The 27,816-nt window shown below is 46.1% G+C and overlaps 2 protein-coding genes across 4 annotated transcripts in view; one reads left to right on the forward strand and one right to left on the reverse strand.

Moving 5' to 3' along the window:
* The window catches only part of LOC126525716 (retinoid-inducible serine carboxypeptidase-like), a 40,225-nt gene extending 35,493 nt beyond the window's left edge, over positions 1-4,732 (forward strand). The window contains exons 10-13 of the mRNA XM_050173633.3: positions 785-847; positions 1,073-1,150; positions 2,253-2,407; positions 3,362-4,732. Of these exons, the coding sequence (XP_050029590.1) occupies positions 785-847; positions 1,073-1,150; positions 2,253-2,407; positions 3,362-3,427 (362 nt within the window). The 3' untranslated portion in view covers positions 3,428-4,732. The remainder of the gene's footprint in view (positions 1-784; positions 848-1,072; positions 1,151-2,252; positions 2,408-3,361) is intronic.
* Positions 3,525-27,645, reverse strand: LOC126525717 (uncharacterized). Of its 3 annotated transcripts, none has more exons than XM_050173634.3 (10): positions 27,513-27,645; positions 25,220-25,346; positions 19,577-19,783; positions 16,990-17,260; positions 15,362-15,386; positions 14,408-14,549; positions 13,941-14,046; positions 13,364-13,494; positions 11,394-11,532; positions 3,525-8,492 (listed from the first exon to the last, which is right to left on the reverse strand). In XM_050173634.3, exons 1-10 carry the CDS (start codon positions 27,551-27,553, stop codon positions 8,371-8,373), a joined length of 1,311 nt encoding a protein of 436 aa, XP_050029591.1. In that variant the 5' UTR covers positions 27,554-27,645; the 3' UTR covers positions 3,525-8,370. The 3 variants fall into 3 exon arrangements, with proteins under 3 accessions (XP_050029591.1, XP_050029592.1, XP_050029593.1); XM_050173635.3 differs by having other exon boundaries at positions 19,592-19,783; positions 27,513-27,644; XM_050173636.3 differs by having other exon boundaries at positions 14,408-14,525; positions 27,513-27,644.
* Positions 27,646-27,816: the final 171 nt, after the last annotated feature.

Consider the following 27,816-nt stretch of genomic DNA (forward strand, 5'->3'; position numbering starts at 1 on the left):
CGATTTTGCAAGTTGCTTTAATTCACAGCCTTTCGGGATTTTTCGCTCACGGCCAACGCCGCCGACTTTTCTGCGACACGAGCTCCTTAACGCTGTCGCGTTAAAAATTCGAAACCAACAGTCACTAGATCTTAAGCTTTTCTTTTAAATGCAACAAACCTCGACAAATTTGGTGCAGTGGTTGCCGAGAAAAACGAATTCTCCTTTTCCGTGTATTTAGATAGGAGCCCCCGAGCTAAAGCTTCCTTTTAAGAGTAGCAATTACTGCCTATGAAAAGAGAAAAAGGCGCGCACGGATATTCGGGAGTCAAAATGGAGTGAATAGGTTTACTGTGCACCCTTTGTCCAAGACTCTCAATTTGCCTAGTTCATGCAGCAGAGGTGGTCGTTTTTATTGAAAGGGGAAAAAAATATAAAGGGGACAGGAAGACGGGGGAATGACTGCTGACCGCATGGAAACTGTCGAAACTTGAACAGCAAGCAGCAGATGATGGACACTCCAGACGCATTTGCGGCGATTGCATTTTACGTTTTATCGCATTCGTGCAGAAACAATGTGGGTTATTTATTATGGATTGGAAATGTAGGCAGCTAGATTATACGTCACCGTGGCTTCTCCCTAAAGTTAAATTTACTCTAGTTAAACTGCATTAATGAAGTACATGGTGACAAGGCGAAGAGAAACCTTTCAGCTGTTTAGCAGTTCGCTACGCGGGCGCAAACTGTCACCTTGTTGTTGCCATCGTATCTGCATTCGTGGTTTTTACTTACTTCCACTACACAGGTCAGTCCGGTGCAGTCTTCCAGGCTCTGAAAGCAGACTTCATGCTGCCTGCTGTTGACACGGGTGAGTCACTATTCCTCGCTTGTGGATCCAGAAGATCGAAAGCGGTAGCGGAACATGTCAAAGAACACATACTTTCACGCTCACATACTCGGCACAATGTTGTCCTTTCCCTGTCGCTGATAATGTTGGTTTTTGGTACCACTCGTTGCCTACAATGCCGGCTTTTCTGCCTTGTGGACATAAAACGCGTTTGCATTTATAAAACGCAACTTATCCTTTCTCCAGTGGACAGGTTGCTGAACGAGACAGACATCAAAGTGGCCGTCTACAGCGGGCAGCTGGACCTTATTGTTGACGCCCTGGGTGAGTGTGCACTGTGGTAGCTGATCGACGTTTCTTGCTCTTCTTCTGGCAATCGCTCAACAGCTAAGGGTTTCGCAGCAGTAGTGTTCCCTGTATGGAGCCTCGTATGAGAACACTGCACAGCAGCCTCAAGACTGATTTCCAAACTACGTCAGCCTCGCAACTTTGTCGTACTAGCACGTTTCACATTCCACAGAGCGTTGTAAAAGTGGTTAAACTTGCATGGGAAGAACTATGAGGCAGCAACGAGTCGGCCCAACTATAATGAGCTAGAATGTTGCTATACATGTGACCTAGTGTCAGAGAGCGCAGTAGGCTTTTGTGCTACCTAGAGTTGCCTTACAGACTCCCCAGAGGGAGCCTATGCAGCAGCTCTACTGCAATCCCTCTAAGTTTACACTCGATACTGCTTGCACAGCAGCCGCACAAGTACCCGCCGATTAAAAAACTACACGGAACCAACATTTTCACCCAGTACGCTGTGGCTAAAGGTCACGTACGTGTTGGGCAAACTTTTCGGGAGAAAAAGCGAATGGCGTTAACGGAGAGTTTGCTTTCTAAGACTGGCTGTGCCAACAGAATGCTCCCTCCTACTTTATTTCCTTCTTGCATGGCTAAACTATATATACCTCGTAGCACCAGGTTCACCTTCCTGTTCGATTGCGTAACACGTTATCAGCAATGGCTGTTTCGCAGCTCAGTGCCATGGAACACGAGCCAACCGAGAAAGCACCGAGGGTTGGTGCACAGCGCCTGTGTTTTAAGCGTTTCATTCATTTGGTTCGAAAATGTCACTAGAGAAAACGAAGGCGAAACCTAAAATCTCGGCGACGGTAGATTAGTCATGTCATGGGCTTTCAAGTAAATAAATATTTACAGAAACTTGCTAGGTTCAGCATTTAGTTCTTTTCGAACACGTAACTCTTTACCAGTAATCGATTTACTCGTGAAGAACAAGTCTGTTCCAAGGTCCGTCTTCTAGCAGATGTTGTCGAGGTCCATGATTTTAGGACGACTTTGTGGGAACATTTAACTACAGCTTTGAATGTCTTGCAACGACTGCATACAACTTACCACGCGTCGATCGCGCACGCGTATGCAGGAACGCTGCAGTGGATGGAGCAGCTCAAGTGGGCAGGCATGAAGGACTTCCAGGCAGCGGCCAAGGCGCCTATGGTAGTTGAAGGCGAGACTGCAGGCTACTACAAGTCTTTCAAGAACCTCACCCTCTACTGGGTTCTCAAGGCCGGACATATGGTATGCAAGCCTCTATATTTTCACCTCTTTCTTTTTGGCCACTTTTTCGGAGTCCACCTTTGGAGTGCTGCGAACTGCTAGGTCTTACAAATGAGCAGCAGGTTAATGACCGGTCCCTTCATGGTATGGTCTAGCTAGAGTTACAAGACTACCGTCTGGAAAATATCAGCGTTTTGTTAACAAGTTGAGTTGACTTGGCTGCTGAAAAAAAATTGCAACTGCTAGGTCTTACAAATGAGTAACATATTAAGGACTGGTCCCTTCATGAAATGGTCTAGCTAGAGTTGCAAGACTACGGTCTGGAAAATATCTGTTTTGTTAACAAGTTGAGTTGACTTGGCTGCTGAAAAGAAATTGCAATTGAAAACAGCTAAGTGGCTGATGGAAAAATAAATAAATGAAAGAAAAACTATGGGTTTTTCGCGTAAAACTGACAGAAATGGCTTGAGATAGAGTTCAGCTCTGTCTTGCACATAATACCACTGCACACATGTCGTGGTGTGGTTTTGCACAGTTCTACAGCAAAGGGGGACAAGGACAATCCTGCACACTTCTGTCCCTTGTCTGCAGTGCAGCTGTTAGAATTCACTTCAAGCTATGAACCAATTAGTTGATACCACCCTAACTTATACCTGCCAACGGCAGGTAACTATACCAACACCGAATCCTTGGTGGATCGCTTTCGGGGATACTGATTTCCACTTCAAATGACGCCGCACCTAGCAAGATGCGTTGCAGGAGCAACTGTCATCCTGTTTATGCACTCAACAGACACCAGAATATACACATGAAAATGACACCAGAGAGGGGGACACACGTCTTGATTTAGCCAATGAATGTGTGCTTAAGAACACTACCAAACGTTATTGAGGACACGAACCCTGTCCTCCGTGTTATGTGTCGCACCTGAAAAATGCGTGGAACACCCGCTCACTCGCCTAACTTCCCCCACAGGTTCCAGCCGATGCACCGCTGGCGGCACTGTCAATGGCTCGCCACATCACCATGGGGAAGTGGTGACAATGAAAGGAAGAAGCTGCGGGCATTGCAAGCACAGTCTCACTGCTGTCCTTCCATCGTCATCGCCCTCTACGAAGGAAGACCATCACACGAGAAGGAAAACTGAAGCCATTTTTTATTGTCGCCATTTCTGTGCATCGTCTAACCCGCGGGCACCCCACAGCTCGCCTAGCACACACAACATGCAAACACAGTCGGTGGGGGCACAAGGTTGCAGTGGCTCGTGCCTTTGCGCCACTCGGCAACACACATGACCGCATAAAGACAAGTCTTGAGACGACGACACCGCAGATACTCCGGCCTCCGTCTTGTGGATGCATCTCTTCAATAATGGTGGCCACGTGTTTCGACGCCACTGAAGGAAGGCTGTTGTTGCATAGGCACACACAGAAACATGCACACTGCAACAGATCTTGGCAGTGACAAAAGACGAAAAGGGAAAGGCTAGGAAACAGGAGGCTTTTGTTATGCCAAAGGTGCTGCCAGAAATAGGTGTGATAATAAAAATAGTGCTAGAAGTAAAGAACGCAGAGGGAGGGTGGCGGGCTGGTGACAGATGACCAGTTTTAAGCGCAAGATGTCGAACCTAGCGAAAAAACAAATCTCCAACAGAAATAGATTTAACTTTCGGCTAACATTGTTGGCACTAATACAGCTGGAACACACTGGCCCAGAAATTTTGAAATACCAGAACTGCAGAAAAAAAGTGTTTCTGAAGTATTACAATAGACCGATCTCACAATTGCCACACAGTCACATGCTTTGGGTTTGTGGGCACCACAATGCTATGCTCAGTCCATGAAAAGAAGTTTGCACCCTTTGGGGCTTGTCCCGCAACAATTGTCATCTATATCGCGCCTTTCTTTAAACACAGTGCCCCCAGTACTTCCATATAACGAATGGCATGTGTGTTATCAGCGTGACAAAGCATTATCGACAGGAAAGTACTGAGTGCGGTTTTTAAGAAAGAAAATGCAAGCAAGATGATGATTACTCTTGTGGGACAAGGTAAGCCCCAAATGGTGCAACTTTTTTAAGTAGCAGTCCCTGTTGTTTAATTTTTTCTTTTTTTCTGCTAGGCTTTTCTTGGAGACAACCTTGAGTGCAGTACCAGGGCTCCCCACTCTGGCCATTCAGCCAGGGGATTATCTTGATTAATGTTTTGGCGTGTGTGACAATTTTTGTGTTGTGTAAGACAAAAAAAAATGTGAATGGGGAAGACACCATTAAACGGATTTTTCCTCTGTCTAGCAATCATTAACCTCAATAAAGATTGACAGCAGTAGTTTACGGAACCTGCTGCGAGATTGGTCTATTGGTGCCTTCATTCGGCAACTGGCAAGCTCTGGATAGAGAGCTACATCTACAGGGTCCAAACAAAAGCCTCTTGTTGGCATACACTCGGGAATGACCACACCATTTTTCTTATTAACAAGGTTTCGTTTTTCACCAGAGTGCCCACAAAGACAGCGATCATTAGCCAAGACCCGCCACATAATTTCAAGCCTCTATTTTGGAACAAGTGCATCCCGTGATTTTTTTTATTTTACAAAGGAGTCCGAACATGGAACATGTCGTCCCTCAAGCTAACAGTCTTTCCTCACGATGTTCTCTAAGCAAAGGCACTCCTCTTAAACCTGGCACACTGGCATATTTTGACGGTATTGCTGCTCCCATCATCGTGTACACAAATAAGGCTGACCTGCACTGTACCAGGTTTCCCTAAGTGAACCAGGCGTGCATCTTTTACTAGGGGAACCTTCGCACTTAAACAGGTCACGTTACACCTGCAACACCACAGATCCCAAGCTCTACTATGTGCAGCATATTCCCTCGGCTAAGGCAGCCAGTTGTCCTCAATAATTCTCCTCAGTCATTCCCACGACCAGGAATAGCTTGAGAAACCTTCCACTGGGAAAGCGCCCAATTATGAAAATATAAAACAAGTGCCATGGAATGTTGCCAAAATGCAATGACCAGTCTTCAGTCCAGGGGCGGTGACCGAAAAGGTGTGTTCAGTGGAAATGGCATATGATCGCAGGCTGGTGCTTATGAAAAGGGGGTTGAAAAAGGTGTTTGGTGAAAACAAGGTCGAGGCTGAAGGCCACGTACAATACCATTATTGCTATGTACAGGGTTATAAAGGTGCCTTTTTACCAGAGACTTAACATGGCACAAACTGCGCACACCGGTATCGTCTGATCGTATTTGTGTAACATTCAAAATTCAGTCCACATTCAATCATGGGACAGTTTGCCAAGGTTCAATAGGTTTTACAGGAGCAAACCTTGAAGTATCTTCAATGAAGTGTGCCTTTGCTACGAGACATCGCATCGGCCCAACCTCAAAGCATTTTCACTAAAGTGTGCTTTGGCGATCTCAGCAACAGAGTGTCTCCCCCTCCCCCCCCCCCCATTTTTAAAAGCCCAGGCAGAAAAAAATTCTGTGGCGAGTCAAGCAAGGCACCCCCCTCAGTTAACTACAAACTTAACTCAAATGCAAAAGACAAAACAATGAAAAGAGGGGGGGCCGCCTTTCGCCGAACCCCACAGCCCACGAGAGGGGAGGGGTTGGGGACCCCCTCCCCCGTCCTCCAAACAGGAGGGGGGAGGGTCCAACAGCGGCAATGCTCCCAGACTGAGGAGAGCCACTGTGAAAGGTGGCACGGCCCCATTTGTCATAGAGAGAGACAAACACTTGCCTCCTCCTGGGGCGGCGGGCTCACCAACTCAACAGCGTGGGAGGAGGAAGAGGTCGGCGGTCCCCCACAGTAGGCCTCTCTCTCCCAGCCTACACGGAGGAGGGGGAAGGGAGCCAACGGAGGAGAGACAGACAAGAGAGACCGCGCGTCGGTGACTCAGCTACGGCGCACCCCCCCCCCCCCCCCAACCGCACACTCTCGACACCCTCAAACCGTGCAGGACAGTTGCAGACACCTCAAGGCTTGCCTCTCCTCCAGCCCTTTCGTAACGCCTCGTACACCCTTCCACCCGCTCCGTGCCGTGCAGAGAAAGCTAGGGGTTTTGTTCACTAATGGTCAAGTGAATGCCAGCCATTGTATGCTAGTACTTTCGCTAACTTCCACAGAGTCGGCGATGAGCAATCAAAGGTGGGCAATGGAGTAGCCCTTCCAATTCTCCATTCTGATTGGCTGATGCAACCCCTAGCTTTCCATGCACTGCACAGAGCCCTACTAAGACATCCCTTGTTTGCCCACTATTGACCGCATTAAAGATTCGCAGCGAAACTACGGTAGGCTGTAATTGGGAGTAGAGTTAACTGGTAATGTAAGCTCCCCAAAGCTGTAGCCAATTGATACAGGCAAACTTCGCACGCAACCGTTCTTGCACGCTGTCCCCAAAGTCTGCCCACTCATTTTAGGTTCACTGCACCTTTCTCGCTGCCGCAGTCACTGGCGGTTTTAACAGTAACATGCCAAAATGAGTATTTTCATGGATGGAACGTGACACGACCACTGGAGTAGAATGTCGAGGGACTGCAGGGTGCCGCTGAACCTCGTCACGCACATTCTGTGGGCTGAATCAAGAATTTCTGTCATTACATAAACCTGCCTTTATAAAATTGGTATAACACAGCTGGTACACATGCAGCAGATACCTAGCTGAAGCAGCAACAATAGCATGTAGAACAAGACCAGCAAACTATTGGTCTAATGATAACCTGTAGTATTTCCTTCTTGGATGAAACAGTCAAAACGAACAAGAGTTTATAATGTTGCATCACTGGAGCTACTACAAAGGACCTTGGCAACAGTTTTGCAACCTCCTCAAACAAAAATGCACAGCAACAAGGAAAGCTTTTTCAATGGCTATCTCTACTACTGGACTAGTTCACCCTGCTTTGAGATATTTTTCCAAACTGAAGAGTCTGCGTAATGCTGTTTAGATGGGCAGCCTTGAAGCGGTCTGCAATGTGCCAAACGCAAGTGTATGTACTTACGCATTAGAAGCAGCACCAGGGGAGTCAAAACGGAGTCATTTATTACTACGCACCATCTTCAACATGGGGTTCAAATGCACTCGTCCCATATGACAGCGGAAAAAAACTGAACAAAATAAACAGCAACAAGCAAGGAAATTACAGGACCAAATTAAAACTTTGGTTTCCTTTTTTCGCTCACTTTCTGACGTTCACACACTGCGGGGAGAAGGACACAGGGAGACGGAAGCTCAAATAAAAAGAAAGAAATGAATGTACACACAGTACGCACATAATGACATAGAAAAGATGACTTCCCTGCACAAACCTTGGGCACGAGTCTTCTTCTAGATGATGATCACAACTTCGGCAGTCACAGCGTCCAACGTACAACACGCACAAACTTCACAGAATGGATATATTATATTTGTTTTTCGCCTACCTTGCGCGACAGAGAGAACCCTACCTTGTCGGCACAAGCTCGTTTGCAGGAACGCCACGGTCTCTCTCGATCACAACCACACCCAGTGTGTGTGTTTGTGTGTGCTTCCCTCCGTTTTTCCCTTCAAGTACATCGCAAGCGCAAATGGTGTTCAACTGACAATGAAACACTTGCCTGCTTCGAGACTTACTGTGTCGTGTGTGCCCGCAGACAGTTGGCGACGGCCAGAAAAAAACAAAACAAAGGTATGTGACAGCGAGCACAGTTCAAACGGGAGGAGAAGAGAAAGAGAGAGATAGAGAGAAGGCGTGTGTCAGTGAAAGGAGCTTCGTGAAGTTGGTCGGAGGTGAGGAGACATCGCCGTTGCAATCGCTGCAACAAACCTTGTTGAGCGGACCCCTGCCTCTCCCCCCTCTCTTCGAACACGCCCCCTCTGCCATAAGGGTGCTGCAGGGGCGTCGAGGGGGGGAAGAGCCGGGAAGACAGCATCGTTGACCACTTATCTGCTCCGGTGGAGTCAACAAGAGCAAGAGATGATGATGACGAGTGTGACGAAAGGGGCCTAGAATGGCCGGGGCATCATGGGAGGTGTCACACCGGGCTGCGGAGGGAACGGCATGGGCGGAGCCCCTGCATGGCGGTATGGCACTGGGGGCACCCCGGGCGGGATGCCAGGGGCCATGCCTGCATGACAAGAGAACAGAAACACTTTTCAATAACACAGACTTTCATAAAACGTAGGTGTTTTAGAATAACGGAACAGATATACTGTATTTACTCGAATATAGCGTGCACTTTAGAATTGAGTACGACCCTAAATCTGCGTCATCACATCGCCATCAACATTTCAAAATCGCCGCCTTCGCACTTAGCTGCCGTAGCTTTCTCCACGTGCTGCAGTAGGGGTGCTTAGGCAATGCTTCCTTTGGCTTAGGTTAGTGCACCATCCGCCTTCCCGTTTTCTGCGTTTGCTCTATCAGCATGGAAGTGCCAACTGCAAGGACATGCAGAGTTTATCACGATGCTGCAATTAAAAGGAAAGCGATCACGTGTGTGGAGACGAATGGAAATCGGACAGCATCATGGGCGTTCGGAGTTCCTGAAACTTGTGTGTGGGACTGGCGTAAACAGGAGAGGCATCCTACACTAGCTGCTGCTACGTATGGCGCAGTCGCACGGCCTCTATCTTAAAAGCGATCTGCGTCGGAGACACGAGTCTACGCATCTAGGTGCACCGCACTGTGTTCTCGTCGCTTAGTTCGCGTCGAAGCGAGAGGCCGCACAAAGGTCAACTCCCTCGCTCCTGCTGCCGTACTTCCTCACTCCAGCGTTTAAAGAGTTTCCGCTGTCATTGAGTGAGACGTGTTCATGCTTGTGTGTGCTCGTGACACCATGCTTGGTAATTTAGTTAATGGCCGATAAAACTTTTATCCTTACTTTTCTATAGCTGTCTACTAATTTGCTATCGTAATCTTTGCTTTTCGCGCGAAACTGCAACACTCTTTAATTGCAACTTTAGTGCATTGGGAGTAAATTTTCCAAATGAGAGAAAGCTTCCAAAAGAGTTTTTTCCAAATGAGAGAAAGCTGTATTTCTGTATTAAGAATGAGGTGCACAGTACTGTAAAGGACTTTTCTTTCTTTAGGTCATAGCAAACAGGTGCGCGTTAGAATCGAGTAAATATGGTAGTTAACACGTGTTTCTCCCACTTATCCATGAAGTCTCATGAACATAGGGTTCAGTCTGAAAACAAGGCACAGAGGAATGCAAAGGCAGGACTTGCCAACTTTCCCTATGAGTGGCCCAAATTAGCCAACCAAATTCTGCTTTTGCTAAAAGGCAAACGAAGAATGCTACCTGCACTGCGTCAAAACACAAGTGAGAACGCAATGGTCACCACTACAGTGAAACCTCGCTTAACCGTAGTTGGCCGGAGCTCGGAAAAAGTATGTACTAAACGGTAGTACTGTTTAAACGAAACAGCATGAGATCGCCCACTTACCTGTCGAAAACGGAACGCAGAGAGAGTGCGATGAAAGGGGAAAAAAACATGCAGTATTTATTCACATCGCGCGACAAAAGTGTTATTTTCGTTTGATGCCACGGCGGCCTAGCATGACGACAGCGGCCTCAAACTTACTGAGGCTGCCTACCAGCTTTTCAGCCAGCCCCCTCTTTCTCGGCAAACACTCGCATGGCAGATTCCTCGTTGGCGTTACCTATTCTTCGTGCACGCGTGCAATAGTGCTGCAGAAGTCCCGGGGTGCCTTTTTCATTGCGGGGTGCCAGAGTTTTGAATACTTTTCGTTTGGAATACAGTTACGTTATCGCGCCCCTGTTCTCGCCGCGACGATTGCATTCATGAGGCTAACGTAACGCGCAGCTTATGCCACTGTCGGGCCTGAATCGCCCATGCTGTCGCTTTCCTTGTCGTCCTCATCACTGTCGCTAGTCGACACCTTGGCAACAGAGGCAACGATGGCGAAAAGTCGAACCACATAGCCGACATGTCTTCGTGGTCGCAGCAGCGCTGCCGAGCAACTTCGCATTCCAAATGCCACACACCGTAGTCAACAGCAGATCCCTGTCGCGTGCCAGCGCCGACTTCTTCATGTCACGTTCGATAGCACGGACGATGTCTAATTTTTCTTCTATGCTGTGCACCCGGCGTCTTTTATATCCGAGCTTTGGAATGACACGAGTCCTCGCTTGCACGACGCCATAACATTCTCTGGCACGGCGTCGAAATGTTGTTGAGGTTGATGTGGCTTCACGCGCAAACGCACAGGGCGCTTGGAGGCCGTTGTTCCGATCTCTGAAGCTTGTTGTTCTGCCGGGCCGCCTGATGGAGACGATGCACCGTAGTGTTTACGCGACGAAAAGTTGAAACGCTATGTTTTAACCATGTGTACGCAATAAGCTGGTACGGTTTATGCGGATACAAAACACATTATGTTCAATGGCCGCTGAGTCGGGGATTTGACTTTACTACTTTTAAAACGAAACTACTGTTTAAGCGGGTACGGTTTAACAAGGTTTTACTGTATGGCAATGAGGGCAAAGAAGACAGGTGTATCCAGCGACGTGACAAGGACAGCACATCACCAGCCCGAAGCAGGTTCATTCGCACCACCCTTTTCAAGAAAGCCTGTCTGTGTTCCCATGGAGAGCTCAGCGCTAATCCTGCTCACCAAAAAACACTAAACTGATGCCAACCAAGCATCAACCTGCCTGTCACAATATCAGCTGTGCTAATTTAAGAGTTTGAAGGGTTCAAACAAAGACGTTAGATGTAAAATGTATGCTTATTGTGGGGGGCTCAAGTTGAGTTCTGACTGCCCAAGGTTCCTTGGCAAGCACAAAAAGATAGGGGCACAAGCCTCTAAGCTGTCCATCCCTCCTGGCAGAATGTGGCCACCTCAGCTGGGAACCACACCCACAACCTTTTCAGCAGCAAAACCCCGTAGTCACCGGGCCACTGCAGAAGCTAGAACCAACTGGTCCCACTGCAAGCTTTATTGATCTGCTGATGTCGCCTGAACTAGTGCGCTCAAGCACACATTATTAGCAGCAGGGCTCTCTCACCAGGGGGCATGGGCACCGGTGGTCGGAGGGCTCCATTGACCGTTGGAGGAGGGGCACCCGAAGGAGGCGCGGCAGGCTTGGAAGCAGCTTGGTTCGCCTCGGCTGACTGATACTGGGGAAGCCTCATCCGCCGTTCCTCCTGCACTCAACAAGCAGAGCAGACATTGAGAAAAGCGCAACTCTTAAGTTGTGGGGTTTTAGGTGCCAAAACCACTTTCTGATTATGAGGCACGCCGTAGTGGGGGACTCCGGAAACTTATAGACCACCTGGAGTTCTTTAACGTGCACCTAAATCTCTAAGTACCACAGGTGTTTTCGCATTTCGCCCCCATCGAAATGTGGCCGCCAGGGCCGGCATTCAATCCCGGGACCTCGTGCTTAGCAGCCCAACACCATAGCCACTAAGCAACCATGGCGAGTCAAAAGCACAACTCCGATCCACAGTATCCTGTATTTCCACAACACCCTTCCTCTAGACATTCTAAAATGCATGGCAGCCAATGGCACACAGCAATAGTGCGACCTTCCCAGAACACAAACACATTCACACACCTTTGCTTTTGCATGCAACTTCACGAGCAGAATTGACAAATACCAAAAGAAAATTGCTGTCAGATTCTCTTTTATTTTTATCGCAGGTTAGTTAGATGGTCCCCATTGAACTTGTCTTCGTGTGCAAAAAAAGTGAGGCTGGAGGCAACGAAAAGACAGACAGGGCTGCGTGCAGACTTCCAACACTGTTCTCCTCCCAAAAGGTCAGTTACCAAATATATAGGCAATCACATCAATTCTGCCCCACCAGGAGAGTTCAAAAGTAGTCACAAAAAAGACTTGACACTAATTCTCCAGAAGAGTTGCAAAATTAGTTAAATCTGCACCAAGACACTTTACAGAAATCACAAAGGGAGTGGACTTGAAACCAGAAGGACTCCAAAGGGAGTTGAAAAAGAAGTTGACATTATATCGTATGACTTACAAGAAGGTACAAAATTGACGCGAAGGTACTTTAAAAAAAGTCAGGTCTACACCACAAAAGGATTCCGAAAGAAGCCCCTTTGAAAGCTCAAATTATGAAAGGTTGAAAGTTTGTGCTCCATCTTGTACGTTTTTCCTACCTTGCTTCTCTCCTGGTATTATCAGACGTTTTCTTGTCATCACTTCAACCACATCCCGTAAAGCTATAATCAACGTCTGGAAAAGTGGCGCCCTCTACAGTGAAATATAGATATAACGAACATCAGGGCAGTGCAGCAAGCTGTTCGTTACTCTGAAAGGTCGTTATGGTAAAACACCCAAAATTAACCATCTCGCTCATCAACCCACCAGCTTATCAGTTGTCATTGCATGAGCTATTCACAAAAATGACGCTGTTAGGTCTTGGCCCATGCTCTTGCTATTTTCCATAGATTTCGCCACCATGCACCCTCTCTTGCGACACGCACAAAAGAGATACCGACCCCGAGAAAAAAATGCTGACAATGACGAAGCTTCATGTCGCTTATAAAGCGTAATGTTTCTTTTTTGTTTGTTTGTTTGTCACATTCCTTGCTGTGGACACCGCAACTGCCTCGCTCAAAGTGGACACCGGATATTCCAGACTGCAAGCACTTGTAATCAACACCGCCCAGAATGTTTGACTGTGGCATTCCCACAAGCACGAATCAAGGTTACATTTCTCCGCGCATGTAGCTGGTACGGTCGCAGAAAGAAGTGCGAAAGAAACAAAAGGCAAGAAACTTTACGGCACCACGGGAGAATTCTACGATTCAGGCATAAAGAAGATGGTACACCGCATGCAAACACACATTGAGCTCTACGGCAATTATGTCGAAAAATAGGGGAAAGTCCAAGCTTTCCAAAAATGTGTTATTCAATGCCAATAACCATGTCTTTCATTGCGAAAAATTATTGGGAACCTTATTTTACGAACAACCCTCGTATGTTTCAACGAACAAAGGCAGACAACCCACCAGGGAGATGTCTTCTTCCGGATGGATGATCTTGCTGGAAGCACCAGCAGGGACGACAAGAGCCGGCTTCTTGATGTCAGGTGGCGCGGAGACCACCGCCTTGCTGGTCGGAGGCGTGCTGGACGCAGGCTCTGCAGCAACACAGCTTCACATGTGATGCCCATCACACATGCAATCACTATAAGGTATCTTTATTAAGAGCACCTGCTACACCAAATCACGTTGCCGCCATAGTTCAATTAGCACAGCACTGCACGCGTAATGTGGAAGATGCGGACTTGGTGCTCACTTGTGGCACAATGTCTTGTCTGTACACTTTCATTTCCCTTCATTACTTCCACATTGCAATTAAAGAACAGTTAATTTCCCCTGTGTTTCCCACTCCCTCAACCAAAACCGCTGCATGAAGCTGGCCAAAATATAACCTTTGAGATAAGCATCTGTTATCCAGAGGACACCGTCACTGGCGCGTGGATTTGGACACCACCTATTCTCCTCGCTACCAGCTTTAAATCCTTTGAAGGATGCACACCCCAATCTTGCTCGGTGCATACACCAAGCAGTTTGCTCCTCTCACCTGACGTGGATGTCGGTGTGGATGATGCAGTGGTGCTGCTGGGCGAGGATGTACTGTAAGCAGGGAAGGTAGGCTTTGTGGGCGTGGTGGTCGCCGTGGCAACAGCCTGGCAACAAGAGAGAACGGACGGGTGAGGCTGTGCACTTTTCCTCTTAACATAAGATAAACATGTGCATGCAGGGAAAGAAGAAAGAAAGAATGGGTGGAGATCAGGCACATCCTAAATTTTTCAAACACAGAAGGTTGTTTGTGCGAGAAGTAAATATGAAGAAAAAAAAGGAAGGAATGGTGATCATGACCAAGAAAACACAGCCGTATAAAAAAAATGGCATCTGATAGGAACCAAAGAGATTGGAGGTAGACAGCACATCACACGAATGTGTGCTGAGCTCTTTGCAGAATTCTGCGAAACTGCTTTTGCTTCCTACAGGAGCGTTTCAATGCCCCTGGTTCAATCTCTCACTCACCTGTGCCGCTGGGAAGAGTGGCTTGGGCGGTGCTTGAGTGACAGGCGGCTGGGCTGGCGGTGCCGGCTGTGGTGGCATGAGTCCGCCCATCATGGGCATGGGAGCGCCCGGCATGCCCCTGGAGGAGCGAACGGCGTGGAGCCTGACGTTGGTGTCGTTGGGTTGAACAGCACAGTCATGCACACAGCTGTTCACGGCACCCGAGTAGTACGATGCAGACAGAACTACGCTCGCCATGCAAAAACTACTTCGTTCTAGATGCCAAGTTCTAGATTCTAGAGATGGCTTCAACATCACAGGAAGCCAGCAATGAAGCCAGGAAAAGCAAGGGAAAATAAATTTCTTAAAATCGCGAAATATTGTAGGCAAAACGAACGGGACGAAAAGACAACTTGGCACAGGTGGTAGCCGAATCTACATCTTCCGCATAACATGCATTACTAATAAAGCTACTGCAATGCCCACCCCCGTTCACTTACTCGGGTATGTGCGTACGTGTACTAGACCTTGCCCTGCGAGTCGCTGGTCGACGATACAACACAGACTAGTCGTGCACTGACGAATGGAGACTGTTCTTGAAAAGGTGCGAGCGTTGTTGTACGAAGTTATTTCCTCGAGTTAGAAACGTGGATTTTTTTCTTTTCTTTCCAGATTGTAATGAGGGGTGTGGGTTATACACAGGCAATAAACAGGTGGTGGAACCACCGCTATCTCTGCTCCACAATAGGCTGGCCAAACGATCTGTAGACAGCAGTGCGGGGGCCTGTACAAGACTCGCACAGACTCCACGAGCAAGCAAGGATGGAGGCATGCGCTCATCTACAGTAACTGCTTGCACAGTGAGCACAAGAAGCCAGAGCAACGGTGCATGCCACTCACGTGATTACGCGAACGAATCGTAAGGGTACGACAAAAGAAAATGCATGCCATAAAGGTACCAAAACGACAACTTACCCATGTGCCATGAACGGTGGCATTCCTAGAATAGAAAAAGAAAGAAAAGTTGTAGCTTCATTTACTGACTGAATAATAAGTCATCGACTTTTCAAACATAATCCGCTTCTGTATTACAGTCAACAACATTTTTTGTATGCCCAATATTGCAGACGTGCCTGATAACTCTGACATCTTCGCTGCAGTGCGATGTACCCCCATAGAGCCAATGTGCAAGGACATCTGAAATTTCAGACTATAAAACCCTTCACTGTCCAACTTCTCACAATTTTTTCCGTGACTGCAGGTCCTCGACAGGATTGTTTGAAGCTACTACTGCTATCATTTTGATTATCTCACACACTGATTCGCCAGCAGCCGTAGTAGTTTTGCTCTGCTGTTAAGCCTAGCTCCTTCAATGTTTGCTGTCAAGCTTCCTGCTGTTTGGTGCCGTATTTATCATTTAAAGGATTTGTCAATGTAGAACATGCCACGGACTCCGCTTTCGTCGTCCTTGCTGATGGCATCAAAGTGCGCAAAGCACAGCAAGGGTCTAAAGCGTTGCATAATGCCGGTTTCCGAAAAAGTCACCTTCACCGCAATAAAGCAGTGTTGCACAGTCAAGAATACGCAATGCATTGTGGCGAAGGATACAAAGATTACAAAGGTTGCTTTATAAGATTACATTACATAGATTACCAAGATTACTGCCACATGACACAAAATGCGTTCCTTAATATACACACATGCACCCACTGTCTCCTGTTACAGTACGAGCACTGAGACGCCTAATAATTGTACTGGAAGCCCTTTAAAGCTATTTCAGACAAGACTGGCGATATAAGCCCTTGAGGGCAAAGGCACGCAATGCTTTGGACCACCCGATTTTACAGACGTTCTCACTGTCCCTATGGGGTCCAAAAGATTGGACATTGACTGCATCATAAGAATTTCAAGATATGGTGCAACTCCATAGCTTTTTTAGCTTATCCATAACACCAAATGGATACCAGCTGCTCCATCTCCACAGCTTTCGAAGCATTAGATATTGCTGTCAGCAACCTGCTTCAGATGGGTTTGGAAAATTCCCCCCAGACTCACTTTATCATGGCCCATCAGCACCTAGCTGCCTCATCAGCATGCAATCAAATAAGTTTACTATTTAACACAGCAGACGAAAAAGACTCTGAAAAGTGCCGCCTCCTCTTTCAGCCTAAACTAAGCTTTGTCGTACCCCTTGCTTTACAAACATGCTGCAGTTTACCCAGGGCAAACTGAATCTCGGGAGCACAAGCTTAGTGAGCATCTCTGTCACGTTTAGACAAACACCTACTCACGCGTGCGAACACCTCCTTGGAGGTCTACTTCACAGACACACCCTCCTCTAACTGTCATCCCTATGACAACTATCCTACCACACCGAACATCTCTGGCAATGCCATCCCTCGTTAACCAACCTCTCATCCCGTGCGCTCATCCCTTCCCGCGAGTGGCTGACTGCCGTAACCATACTTACAAACAAAGGTTAGTTGGAGACTTCATTGGCCTAGCACTGAAGCATGCATCCGTCAATGTTTAGCACCGAGCATATAGGTAAGCGAACTTGTTTTTGATAAAGTTTTCTCTCTCGGGAGTGCAGAATCACTCACCCATGGGTGCCATGGGGTGGTGCGCCATTGGGTGCGGTGCACCAGCCATCGGATGGGGCATGCCAGGAGGCATGCCCGGTGGTGCTCCGAAGGGGGGCATGCCAGGCATGCCACCCATGACAGCCGGGTGCATGGGTCCAAGGTGACCGGGCATGACCCCTGGCATGCCCATGGGTGCTGCCACCGTGCCCGCCAGGGCTGGGTTGAGCTGGGCTGCCGCGAGGGCTGCCGCCTGCTGTGCCTGCATCACGGACTGCTGGGAACTCGAGGCCTGCAAGGAAAACACACGAGGGAAAGGGGAATCAGGTATAGTGGAGCAGAAACCAGCAACAACTCTCTCAAAACCTTACTCCCTCACTAAAGCAAACACCACACATAAAACATGAACAAAACGTCACTAGAACGTACTGTGCTTATTATCACTGCTTTGTATTCCCTCAGATTTCAATGGATTGCACTTTTTAGTCAGTATTGTTTAACCCTTTACTCATAGATTCCTACAAAGACTGGAGGGAACTCTAGTGATGCGATTGTTCAGCCACCACGGAAACGATGGATTTGCCTGATTTCGCATTCATTCAAATGAATGCGAAATAAAGATTAATTTGATTTGATCTTGGCGCTTGGAACTTCAGTCATACTTGTGTCTTCGTTTATTAGGCCTTATTTAGGCCTTAATTGGACTAACTTTCAAATCAATTTATACTTTTTTGTAATGCACAAGGAAATAAGACTCTGCAAGCATGCATAATTGCAGCAGTTCTACTTGTCCATGTGTCCATGGCGTAATGATTTCAATAACGGGCTTTTGTGCTAGAGGTCCCGAGTTGTAATCCTGCCATCGTACAATTTTATCAACGTTTATTTAATAATGTCTAATGCAGTACTTTCTTCAAAAATGATCACTTTGCAAAGTCACGAAGCCACTTATAAAGTCATAAGGATGAAGCTTAGGCAAATCCACTCATAATTTCCATGCTGGCTGAACGGCCATGCTTGCACCTCCCGTAGACTCTAGCACCACTGTTCCCTCTAGTAATTGCATGAAACTCTATGCCTTTACCTCCCTAATTATTCCTGGGGGAAAAAGAAACATTCTGAAACTGTTGTTTTCTATGTAGTGGTCTATGGAAACGGCACATTAAATAACTACTAGAGTTGCATTCAAACAATTTTTTTTTTACTGGAGAATACATGCACATACATTAAGTATAGGAGAAAGTTGGCTTCTCCGCACGACGGAGACACCATTTTCCTTGTCGGTAATGTTAAAAATGTTTCTAGCAATTTGTAATTGTATTGTAGCACCCTCTGTGCATAAAAGAGAGAAATAGACACATGGACTTCCTCAGACCGTCATTGCTAAGAGAAATCGGGACTTTTTGCTGTGGGCGGCCCCAGCTTGTCCACAGTGGAGGGCGTGCAAAATGTGTGTGCATGCCGCACTCATATACAGGAGGCTAGGGGTTAAAAGGAGATGTCCAGGGGGGATGAAAAATCATCACCGTATAGTCCCCTTGCCACTAGAGAAGCTGCAGAGCTGATAACTGGTTACACTGCATTGTAGCAATCGGAGTAAGGGTTAAAAAATGTTCAGGAAGGATAAAAAATTGCCTCTGTATAATCACCTCACCACTAGGGAAGCTGCAGAGCTGAGAATTGGTTACACTGCCTTTCAGCAATTAGAAAGAAGAAGGGTAAAAAAAAGATCTAAATAATGCCAAGTGCTTCAGTGAGTGATGCTGACCAAGAAGAAAAATGTTGCTGTGAAATTTAAAATACTTGCAGATTCACTCGAAAGGGAAAACACTGATTGCGATAGCAAAGCGTTAGAGAACTACATGAACTAAGGTTCATAGCTTTATTGACCTTATAAATTGCAATAAGCATACAGTTACTAACTAAATTAGCAAGCACGGTGTCATACATGCATAGGCAAACACGAACAGCTCTCATTTGACACTGTCACAACACTGGCGTGACGAAGGGCGCCAGCAGCGGGGAATGAACACTGTGTTGCCTCTTGCCTCAACACGGCTCCAAAAAACTTGAGAGTATGTGACCTCCAGCACTAATCACGTGAGAAGACAGCGCACATGAAGCCACCAGCCATCTGGGCTCGCCCAGGCTTTTCACCCGCTGCCGATTATCTCCACGGTGGGATGCACCGCGTATGTGCTCAGCCATGTGGACACTCGCACACAGCCATAGCCAGGCTAGAAGAGGGTATGCACGCTCACCTGTGACCCCCCACCCTCTGTGCATGCTAGATCATGTGACCTCCAATACTATGCATACAAAAAGTCCGGCTTGCATTAAGCCACCATCCTTCTCTGCTCACCCTCGCATGCTTTCCCTCACACTGACTGCATGCAGCACGCTATAGGATGTGCCGCATCATAGCAACAGCCACAACAAAAAATCCTCTGGAGTGTCCCTATATTTGCTAGCGCAATAATAATAATAATAATAATAATAATAATAATAATAATAATAACAAAAACTAAGAAGCAGTAACTGCTAAATCTTCATTTAAGGTTGCCAAAGTAAAAAAAAAAAAAGGATGAAAAGAAAGGGGGCCACGTACGGTAGGCCAACTCACCTGGGGTGGAGGCTGCTTGGTGGGCCTGTCATCATCCTGCTCATCACCCGATCCTCCCCCTCGGTCCTGCTTCTGGCGCTCGTGCTCCCTCAGGTCTTCCTCTGGGATCCCCTCCATGCCGTAGATCTCAATGTCCACGCTGTTCTTGTTGGGCAAAGCATTGGGAACCTTGTCGATGGTCTCCTTGTGCACCTGCCGACAGTGCAGAGAAAGAAGCTCCCCTGTTCACAGTCGTCGCTCCGGCAATAGTCAATGGAAGCCGTCAAGCTATCGTGCTTAGTTTCACACTTAGCAGGTAGCGTAAGGTCGCTTCGAATCGCTCACACCGTCGTGAACCAGTTCACGGCGGTGCACGAGAAATTAAGAGTGTGAAGCCCAACTGTTGCAGTGCAGGCACAACATGACACTCGGCATGAATGACGAGGTGCAGATGTGGTGCAGGCGTTACATCTCGTGGCCCTAAATCGCACTGTTCGTGTAATTTTGACAGGTCTCGAATCGCAGCCATGGGTGGCTTTCGAGGCGTAAACGCACCCTATGTTGCACAGACACAGCCGGACACACGTAGGCGAGATTTTAACAGTGCTTGCATCTGCACGCTGCGTCATAGTTGCACCATGATGCCACTGTCGGTAGGGAGGGTACAGAAAAACCGTGACCCTGCCCCGCATCTTCTGGAACAAACGGCATGGTTCAGATGACACCATTCCTTCATCGGTGAAACCAATGGCAGGATGAAGCACTCTGTGAACTGGTTCAGGTGGTTCAGGTGAATCAAAGAGACCTATTGCAGAGGCTACAGAAGTAGTGCGCTCGTAGAAATGAGCTACTCCAAGTCTTTTGCAGTAAAATGGCTTTTTTTAACTGCAACGTTCTTCTCATACATTAAAACCATAGCACATGGAGCTCATGTTATCACACTGCTTGTAGTACATCTTGATGTAGTTTACAATACGTGATGCACTATGTTTTTTGGCCCCGAAGGCCAGCAGTGCACTGTACAAGTTGTGCAACGAGTGCAGCCATACAGACGGGTCAGTCTGCTCGTCTTCCTGTCGACGATGGCAAACTGCGAGGAAATAAGGGACCACACAATATGGCTAGTTTTATACAGCATACGTGTGCCGCAGCCTCTTCACAGATTTTTGCTTGAAATGCAAGTGAATGCGTCACAGAAAGCTTGCAAAAATCTGTTCTTGATGCCATGCAAAAAAAAAAAAAAAGAAACCCATGCATTGTGGGAATTGGTTTCGATGAAAGCTTTCAAGGTCTTCTTGGCGACCATTTGCAAGTAGAAAGCTCATGATGAAGCTGGAAATATTTTCACTGGGAAACACCTGTCCAACGTAAACTTGTGGCACCTCAACACGAGGAATACCCAATGTGACGATGAAGGAATGGTGCCATCACTGCTCATTGGGAAGGATGCACAACACCCGGAACGCTGAGAAGGAGCATGGCTCTTCAACATGACCGAATTTTAGGCGGCACCAGGGGGGGCTCAAAATCTCGAAGGCGACACGCTGGTGGGATTTAAGTCATATCTGCAAACCACCAGGTACACGCGTCATCTGCTTACGTGCCATTTAAAAGCTTTTCAGGCTTTCTCTGTGAAACAAAAAGACAACACGAGAATGCATCAGCCAAACAAAGGCATCATCACTTCATGACGCAAAAAATGGTGCTGCTAGTATCAAGGTCCCAAGCATGGCGGCACGGCCTGGCCCTGCCTCTTGTGCTCTCAATACACATGCGTTTGTCTTATATACACATGCGTTTGTCTTATGCGAATGACAAATTTGTATTGTTTGGCACTCACTGCATTGAATGTGATTAGGTTTCTTGCAATTTGAAAGGTTTCTTTTTTTAAGATTTTCTATGTGTAACTTCTTTTTCATTTTTGAAAGCCGGAAACTACAGAAACACTTAAACATCAACTTTACAACTCTGCAATAAAAAACCAACAATGCTTCTGTAGGCTGCTTTTACTCAGATACCAAAAATGGACAAAAGTGATGCTTATGCACCGCTCTGAAGTATATCACTAATTTGTGAGTAGGACTTTTCACAAAACTCTTATAAACAATGCAACAATTTCAATTATGCTGTAAACTTTTATAACATACTGGTCTGCTTTAGATGCTCTAGCAGATGCAGTTTACAGAGCTACAATATCTGTTATTGGTGCAGAGTTAACAGATCTGTAAATTTCATTGTCAATATTTTTTTCATCTTCAAATCCTCTGTAGTTTTTGTAAACAATTTGAGGCTGTAAGTGAAAGTTCTGCTTCCTACTTGCAGTAAGACCAAGCTTTCTTATATACAAAACATTCCATTTGAACTGGTTCAGCAGTTGTCTAGGGTGAACATTTCCGCACTTTACGTGTATATGAATAGCGAAATCAGAGTTTGGTCCCGATGTTAAAGCTTGAAGAAACATTCTCACTCCATAGCTCAGGATAACGTCACACACGACTGCAAAACTGGTGAAGAGCAAACATGAATTGGTATCATCCTCCCTTATGTCCATTGCAAGATGAAGGCTTCTCCCAGTTATCTTTGGTTATCTGTCCTGCATCAGCCAGCTCCCTATGATGCCTACTAATCTCCCAATCTCATTAGTACATTTAATTTAATTTGCAGCCCTTAGTTCTGTTTCCTGTCTTCAAGTTCTTCCATTCTGATACTCAAGTAGACTACCAATTAGCAGCTCTATCGGATAAGCAATGCTCTATGCGATAAGTGAACTGCCCAACTCTAATTATTCCACTTATCTCGATAAGAATTGCTACAACTAGTATTTACGGGTAACAACATAGTTTCAGAACACTGATATGCTTCAAATGCTCATTCAGTGACAGCACTCTATTACAAAGCATTGCGTGGGTTATATCATGCTGAATTGAGGCAGAGGCAAGGCATTGCCCAGCATGCAGCAGGCATTCAGATCTTAGAAGCTGAGGCACGATGAGGGGGGAAAAAAGATAAAAAAGCTTTGGCCTTAGGGCTCAATCACACTGATGACTTGCAGAGGTCGTGCGACTGAGTTGGTCGGAAAGCAACTGGCCGCGAACAGTCAAAAAGCGACTTTTCCTGGTCAGTTGCTCACTGCTTGATTTTTCAGCCGCAAAACTGGTCGCAAACCCTCTGAACAAATCAGTGGGACAGGAGCAGGATGCACGTTTCTACATGGTGACGCTTATTTTACGTGTGGATGGCGATGCGATTAGACGTGAACGGCATCAATCATGAGACATTTCGATGCGATAGTGGGCAGGTTGCACCTGCTGGTGTGAAGATTGGCCGCTTTGAGCCGCAAGTCGCGGACGGTCGCACAACCTCTGTCAATCGCCAGTGTGAATGCGCACTTAATCTAGCTGAAAGCCACACTCACTGAGAAGAATGGCAACGGTCCACATTTTCAATTCCCTGAAACAGGTTTTAGAAGCAGTTAGGAAGCAATTTGAAAAATTACCTATAAAATACATAACACAATGCATATGAAACAAGATGTGTTAGCTATAAGATGTGTAATCCACTCATGTGTGTTACAGGAGGAAATTTTCCATAAGTTTCTCCTGCCATCCATGCATTATCCTATGTGTGTGTGTTCGTGTAAGTCCCACCCGTAAGTCCTGACAGGATATATTACTCCAAAAATGTAGAAGTGCAAGACAGTTAGTCAAGGATAAAATAATGCCAAGGACAAAACTGCACCAGCAAGAAAGGATAGAGAACTCAATGAAAGACAGTTGCAGCTTGCATGGCGGCTTCGGTATCTTTCACTTGTTACATGTGTCCTGGGTTATGGCAGAAAAAAAAAAAAAAAAAAAAAGAAAAAGGACTAAACTAGAAGAAGACACTTGGTCTATGCTTGCCTGAGTGTTCAGCAAAGCAAGGGTCTCTCAGTGTTTTTTTAGTTGCAAGTAGTAAATGCTTGTGTTCTGTCTGTTCTCTCTTGGCACCATTTTATTTTACTCTTGAGAAGAATGTTTCACTTGTCCATCTTTTAAAGGTCATCAATAATAATACTTAGAATAGGAACCCATGACAAATATGTAAATAAATACTAATTAAGGTTTAACATTCCAAACTGACACTGTGAGTTATTGACATGAGACATAGTGGAGGGCACGAAATTAATCTTGAGCACCTGGGTCAGCCAAAGACAACTTTCGTTTGAGAATACACCGAAGACAAATAGGTTGAGCAATACTGAAAGATTAAACTTCCATATTATTAAATCATTTGCAGCGAGAACAAAGAGAGAAAATGAATATGAAAAATCACAGTGGCGCCACCTGTCGTGAACTATGGTACCTCTCTTTTAGATGTCAGCACTGGCCGATTATCAGATAGCGGCATAAAGTGAGGACCCATGGAGACGTCAATTCGTTCGGTTTGGTGCGGGCAGTTGGAATTGAGTAGCAGGAGTGGAACCTTCGGCGACCGTTTCCTATGCAACAAATTCAGCTACTGGCACACAGAAAGCCACGACACACAGACTACGAGATGAATAGTCTATCAATCTAGCTTGACTTGACGTTTTCATTTGGTGTCCCTCTAAAAAACCATGAGCTGCCATGCAGGACTTGTGGAATTGCAGCCGAGTGGACTTCAGCCCGTTATATTTAAAAAACCTGTCAGACACCTCCAAGACATAATTGAAGTGGAGGCTTTTCGGTTCCCCTTTTCCAAAGACGGCTGTATGGCCAAATAAACCGAGCCCATCCCGGATACGGTGTACCCTGGCACCAGAGCGCAATATGTCCTTGCAAGGATCCTAATATGGTTTTTAACGCATGCCAGTTTCGGAGGCAGCGCAATGACACAGCAGCCTCAAGTGGCATAGCATTAAAGGGTGAATGATTTGCACTCAGTTATTAATTTATCATGCCAAAAAAAGAAAAAGGATAACGAAGCCAGCAGATAATGAAGCCAAAGAAAGCATGGGGGAAACAAGTTGTAGATCTAATAATTGAAATGTAGAAACTGAGAAATTAAAGATAATTGAGAGTGGATGAAAAAACTTGCCGCCAGTGGGTGCAGAGCACAAAATTTTCGCAAGAAAAAAGAAAAAAAAAGCCACTGTTACCATAAGAGTAGGCACAATGAGCTAAAAAAGAAACTTAAATGATGCAAGGGTGTTGCCACCACCTTGAACATCGTGCACCAGCTTACCATAATGTCATGATCACTGACAAGGCTTACTAGGGCCTAGTTATTTGTTTATCTGTAAAATAGACTACATTTTGTCCTAAAGGAGACAAAGACTGAACTTGGCAAATTTACAGAACTTTTACTGAACAACGACAACCCAAATACGAAAAAAGAAAGCATTCAAATCTGTGACGTCACACCGACATTGTTGCTGAGGTTTCGGTGCAAAATTTTCAAAATTGAAACTCCCGACCTTTCTTTCCTCTTCTTATAACGAACCATTACAGTGAAATTAACGGAATGGAGCTTTCAAAGAATACTTTACCAAGCAAAGCTGATTTCGTGTATTTTTCTTTACTGTCCATTTAACCAATAATTATCCCCATATGCCAGCAGGTCTACCAGTGTGGCAATAACTTTTCGATAATTTCTGCTTCCTCAAACGTCATCCTCAAACGTCGTCCTCACCTGCATGCAGTGAATGGCCAGCCCGGGACCAGTGTAGAGCTTCTTGTGGCAAATGTGGCATTTGAAGTGCTTGGCCTTTTGGTGCTGTATCAGGATCTTCTCGTCGTCAAACTCCCGGTTGCAGTACCTAAAGTAGTCCAGTCAAGGAACAACAAAATCCTCAAGCCCTTCTCACAATTCATAGCTCGACTGATTTCTCCTCTTCATGGAGTACTGTCGAGGCATTTTTGCACTCTCACTTTTTTTTCAGCGTTAAATAAAGGTCCTAGAACCTCTGAACACTAGAAGAAAAAAAAAAAAGTCAGTTGCAAGCCTCGGAGCCACCATGTACAATTTACTATAATGGCTTTTCCACAAACCAGTTTTGGTCTTGTTTCCCTGAAGGTGACGGTCTCGTGACGTCACAACATAGTAGGTAGTCAAGTGGGAGCAGGACGTCAACATTCTGTCACTTGCTCTAGCTCACCTGTTTGCCACCTATGCTGCTACATAGGGCTTCATGGCGAGTAGCAGCACAGGAGGCGATCAAGCGAGCTGGAGCGGGTACTGAAAAATGGAGTTATCCTACTACGTGACCATATACTGCACGTGACGACGCAACAGACACCTCCTGGGAAACAAAACCAGAACTGGCTATCAAAAAGCTACTCGTTAAAGCAAAGCGCTGTCTCTGTGTATCTGTTTCTTTCTACATCCTCGTTCTGTCGTGCTTATACACTCATGTATTCATTAAACTATCTAGACAGTTGTAACGCTTCCCAAAATTTGTTTTTGTGTTCTGTGGTTTAGAGGTCCCTGACATTCATTAACGCACAAATGAAGAGTGGAAAATACAATGTCAGTACTCCTCTCCGGCGTTCTGTGCACAATTGTGCTCTCCAAGATTACACACCAAATGCAAAAGCACTAATGAAAATATTGATATGCAAAAGATGCCGCATACATTTTGAAATACTTCCGATTGGACCTGTGCTTACAGGTTCACATAATGTTTGAAGTGTTTTAGTAAAGTGAGTTGGAATGAGTCGACATTTGGGTGCTTGCTCTCATGTCAGTACGTCGTCATGTGGTGGGTTCGCTCCTTTCTAAGTATGAAAATCATTTAACAGTTCATGTTCTCATATCTGATATTCCTGCAGATAGCTCTCGGGTGGAGTAAACTTGACAAAACACCCTGCGAAACATGTAGTTGATGTTCTGATATAGTTGATGTTCCTGTACAGAGTTCTTGCACGGTGTCCACATTCTGTAAATGTGACAAAACTCACTCAAGAACTGAAAATTTTAAATCCATACAACAGTTGTGCACTTTTTTTTTTATTCTGAAGATGCAGGAAACATAGTAAAACTGAATTTTTACTGGACAGAATTGGCGCGTGAGGAGGTTTATGCCATCCATAGCTGTACTCGGGCTGCCTGGACGCCGTAACACAAGGCTTGCAACTTGCAAAATGTGAACACTGGGTTTATTAAAACTTACGCCATAAGCGAGTCAGACTTTTGATGCGGACTGTGGAGCCGTCGTTTTTTTTTATCGGCATAAATAAACTCTCAGGTAAAAAAAGAAGGGAGGGGGGGGAAGGGGCCTGATCCGTTCTGGTCACTTCTTTCGTTACAAAATTAAAACACAACATTACAAATAGATCGGCAACAGCAGATTCGAAGACTTGAAATCTGAGACCCCTGATAATACACGCAAACTGACAGGTGGCTACAGAAACTAAAGGTTCTACAAATCTAGGCAAAGAGGGTGCGAGTGTATTTTTTTGTAAACCAGTATTTCAGGTTCGCTGAGCGTGAGAGAGGGTTATAAAGAGCGAATAAGCAAAGAATTTGGTTTTTCTTCCAGCGTTCCAGACTCTATAAACGCAGGCAGCATGTCCGATTCCGTAAAACGTGCAGCCCAACGCATGCTGAGAAACACAGATCCTTCGCAAAGGTCTAGGGCCCGCTAAACGGGATGTGATAAACCATTATCGCACGGCCCACCAAGTGCGAGATTGCGCGAGTGACGCAAGATACAGTACGCCGCTTTCCCATGCAAAACGAAATCTAAACGAGTTCGTACAGCTCATCACTAGCCGCAGATGGCGAACACCTGGTGCTGCTTTTAAAGGACAATGCACCGTTAGCAAACGAGCTAACAGTGGGGCGTGCTTTCGGGGGTCCATTTAATTTTTGTCACGCTTAGCGGGAACGCAGGTGCTAGCGCACAAGACCGCGCAGGCGCTGCGGGTGATCGGGAATCGACGTTCAAGGCACGAAATAGTGCTAGAAAACGTTCAAAGGATACCAACACCACGGCTTTGCTGGCTTCTTTTTCTTTCGACCCATGGTTTTCGAGAAAACACGACTCTTTTGTGTGAACTTGCACCAAGCCTCAGGGAAAAGATGGCGACTGCCGCAAATCTTCCAACGAGCAAAAGAAGGGACGCAGTCACCGCAGTTTCGCAAGCAAGTTGTCCCCCGAATAATCGTCTCGCGCGATCTTATTTTATAAAAAAAGATATTTAGTAACTACGATTTAGCAAAATTTGTTTTATATTTGACTAATTGGGCGAAAACAGTGGTTCTAATTTTTTGTTAGTTTTTTTCAT

Source organism: Dermacentor andersoni, chromosome 8, assembly GCF_023375885.2.
Source record: "Dermacentor andersoni chromosome 8, qqDerAnde1_hic_scaffold, whole genome shotgun sequence".
Classification (NCBI taxonomy): domain Eukaryota; kingdom Metazoa; phylum Arthropoda; class Arachnida; order Ixodida; family Ixodidae; genus Dermacentor; species Dermacentor andersoni.